Source organism: Notamacropus eugenii, chromosome X, assembly GCF_028372415.1.
Source record: "Notamacropus eugenii isolate mMacEug1 chromosome X, mMacEug1.pri_v2, whole genome shotgun sequence".
In the NCBI taxonomy this organism is placed as follows: domain Eukaryota; kingdom Metazoa; phylum Chordata; class Mammalia; order Diprotodontia; family Macropodidae; genus Notamacropus; species Notamacropus eugenii.
The window spans coordinates 48,904,131-48,907,415 of record NC_092879.1 but is presented as its reverse complement, the minus strand read 5'-3'; the positions used below and the strand labels follow the sequence as shown (position 1 = coordinate 48,907,415).

General features: G+C 40.4%; 1 protein-coding gene across 1 annotated transcript; it reads left to right on the top strand.

Moving 5' to 3' along the window:
- The first annotated feature begins 206 nt into the window (after positions 1-206).
- Positions 207-763, top strand: LOC140515911 (large ribosomal subunit protein eL21-like). Its single transcript, XM_072626740.1, has one exon. The coding sequence runs from the start codon at positions 234-236 to the stop codon at positions 714-716; it is 483 nt and encodes a 160-aa protein (XP_072482841.1). The 5' UTR covers positions 207-233; the 3' UTR covers positions 717-763.
- Positions 764-3,285: the final 2,522 nt, after the last annotated feature.

Here is a 3,285-nt window from a genome sequence, read left to right as displayed (position 1 = left end):
AATCAGTATCAAAAGTATAATATGGGAGTTATACGGTTAGGTAGTAGTTATTCTGAACAAAATGATCTGAGAACTTTAATGAACCCCAAGCTAGGTATGAGTCAAAAGTATGATATGGCTACCTCCCCCCCCCCCAAAAAAAAACCACACCAAAAACTAATGTTATCTTGGGCTACATTAAAAGAGATATGGTCCTTTTTACCGGCTCCGCCATATTCCAGTGAGTTGCCAAAATGACGAACACAAAAGGAAAAAGCAGAAGAACACGATACATGTTTTCTAGGCCCTTTCGAAAACATGGTATTGTCCCTTTGGCTACGTATATGCAAATATACAAGAAAGGTGATATTGTAGATATCAAGGATATGGGCACAGTTCAGCAGGGAATGCCCCACAAATGTTACCATGGCAAGACTGGACAGGTCTATAACGTTACTCAACATGCTGTAGGCATTGTTGTAAACAAACAGGTTAAAGGCAAGATTCTAGCCAAGAGAATTAATGCGCGTATTGAGCATATTAAGCATTCTAAGAGCAGAGATAGCTTCCTGAAGCGGGTAAAGGAAAATGATCAGAAGAAGAAGGAAGCCAAAGAAAAAGGCACTTGGGTTCAACTGAAATGCCAGCCTGCTCCACCTAGAGAAGCGCACTTTGTGAGAACCAATGGCAAGGAACCTGAGATGTTGGAACCAATCCCCTATGAATTTGTGGCATAAATTAAAAAAAAAAAAACAATAAAAAAATCTTGGATTATGAAAAAAAAGGGGGATATGGTTTCCAGGAATAGGGAGCTATTCCTCCCACTATGCTCTGTTTTCATCAGACCTTATCTGGAATATTATGTTTGATTCTAGGCATCAAATTCATAAACAGACACTAATAAGCTAGAAAATGTACAGAGAAGGGCAGCCAGAATGATGAAAGCACTTATGTTCATGTCTTATGAGAGAAGCAGTTGAAAGTCATATTGATTGGTTATGTTTAGCATGGAGAAGACTCAGGGATGATGTGATAGCTATCTTTTGGTATGAAGGGCTGTCATATGGAAGAGGGATTGGACATGTTCCATTAGACTCACAGGGAAGAATCAAGAATTTTGGGTGGGAATTTCAGAGAAGAATTTGGATTTTATATAAAAGGAAACAAACAACCTTTCATAACAAAGAGAAGTGTCCAAAAGTAGAAGGCCCTTCTTGAGTAGTGATTGATTTCCCCTCCTTGGGGTCTTCAAGCAGAGATTGGCCCGGGGTGGGGAACCTGCGGCCTTGAGGTCACACATGGCCCTCTAGGTCCTCAAGTGTGGCCCTTTGACTGAATCCAATCTTCGCAGAACAAATCTCCTTAGGAAAAGGATTGGTTCTGTAAAACTTAGACTCAGTCAAAAGGTAATACCTAGGGACATAGAGTGCCTTGAGGCTCCAGGTTCCCCACCCTTGGGCCAAACTATTACTTGCTGGATGTGGTACTCTAGGAATTCCTTTTATGCAGGGGTTGAATGCGCCTTGAAGGCCTTTACAACTCTCAAATCCCACGATTCCAGGAAATTCTTGCTTTGCCATGTTTCTGAAAATAGAAGGAACAATCCAGTTCAATAAATATTTGTTAAGCACCTACTGTATTCCAGGTCAAATGTTGGATGCTGGGGATATAGATATGACAAAAAATGTCACTATTGGCTGCAAAGAGCTACTAAATAGAAAAGCTGACAAGGGCAGTGAAGGACCTACGCCTGTGGACCTGATTCTGATGAACAAGGAAGAACTGGCTAGGAGTAGAAAATTGACAGGAACCTTGGGAAAAAAGTGGCCATGTCATCATAAAGCTCACAGTAGCTATGGGAAGGAACACTGAACTTTGATATATTAACCTTTTTTTTTTTTTTTAGCAAAGCAGACTTCAAATTTTCAGAGAAAAGATATTATAGATTCTAAATGACTGAGTCCCAGGTGGGAGAACTAGAAAGTGCTCAGAACCAAAACTGTGACAATAGACGACTCACCAATGATCCAAACAAAGAAAAGAAATCTCAACTAACAAAAGACCACTTATGATGATCTCAGATGCAAATGGTGAAAGGTAGAGCATATGAACAAGGTTGCATTTATAAAGAATGGCATGAACCTGGAAGGATGCTGTCTGGTTCAATATTTTTATAAACTAATCGGATGAAGACATAAGAGGAATACTTATCAAATTTGTACATGATATAAAGCTGGGATGGATAGCTAATATGTTATGACAACAAGCTGTAACTGTCACAGGTAGTGGTGAGGTTGTAGACAGCTCAAGAGGACACTCATGTGCCTAAGGGCAGTCCCGAAGCATGAGATTATAATGATCCCATCAGAAGGAAGCTGCCCTTTCATTAGTCAGCAGTGATAGTGGGGTGCTGTCCATAGTACCTAGCCCAGGGACTTAAGATCCTCAAGTGCAGTCCTTCATGTGAAATTGGGATTTAGTCAAATTGTATTGTGTTGGGTTGTCAGTGCCACATTTCAGAAACATCACAGGAGAACTACAAGGATGGTAGCCAGACTGAAAACTATGCCATTAAAGAACAAAATGGGGGGGGGGGGAGGAGAAAGCCTGAAGAATTTTAGCTTAGAGAATAATTGTGGAAGAAATGGGAGTGAGCAACCTAACGGTTCTCCAGTAGTATTTGAATCACTGCTAGGTGAATAAGGAGGGATTAACCTTTTTCAGCTTGGCCCCAGAGGACAGAAAGAGGAGCAAGGGTTTGACATTCAAAGGAAGCAGATTTTAATCCTATATTTGGAAGGACCTTCTGATGATGAAGTAGAAAGGATGAATAAATGACCTAAAAAACTAGTGAGCTCACAGGCAATGGGAGAGTTCAGGGGAACTCTGCCCTAAGTGGAAGACAACATCTCAGGTCTGCTTGATCTTAACCGTTCTGTGATATTCTTTGCATTAGTCTCTCTAGATCTGGTCCAGATCTCAATAGCCCTATCCTCCTCAGTGCTTGAGCCACACAAGTGACATAAGGGTTTTGCCAAGTTTTTGGAGTAGAATCTTTGCCAATCATGATTCATGGAGTGGTTTAGAATTTAATAATTTTTTTAAATGCAGAAGAGTCCAGCACTAATGGAGGAGTCTAGAGGCCCAAAGCTCCAGTGGAATGAATAATTTCAGCAGAGCTTATATTTTCCCTTTCGATGCTGTTGAAACAATTACAAACAGTAATGAAGGTTAATCTATCTCTAAAACATTTTTTAATAAGTCAGGAGTGAAACAAAAACAATTTGAACCCACCGAGTCGAACTA

Coding starts and splice junctions, on each gene's coding strand:
- LOC140515911 (XM_072626740.1), top strand. CDS start 234: ATGACGAACACAAAAGGAAAAAGCAGAAGAACACGATACATGTTTTCT.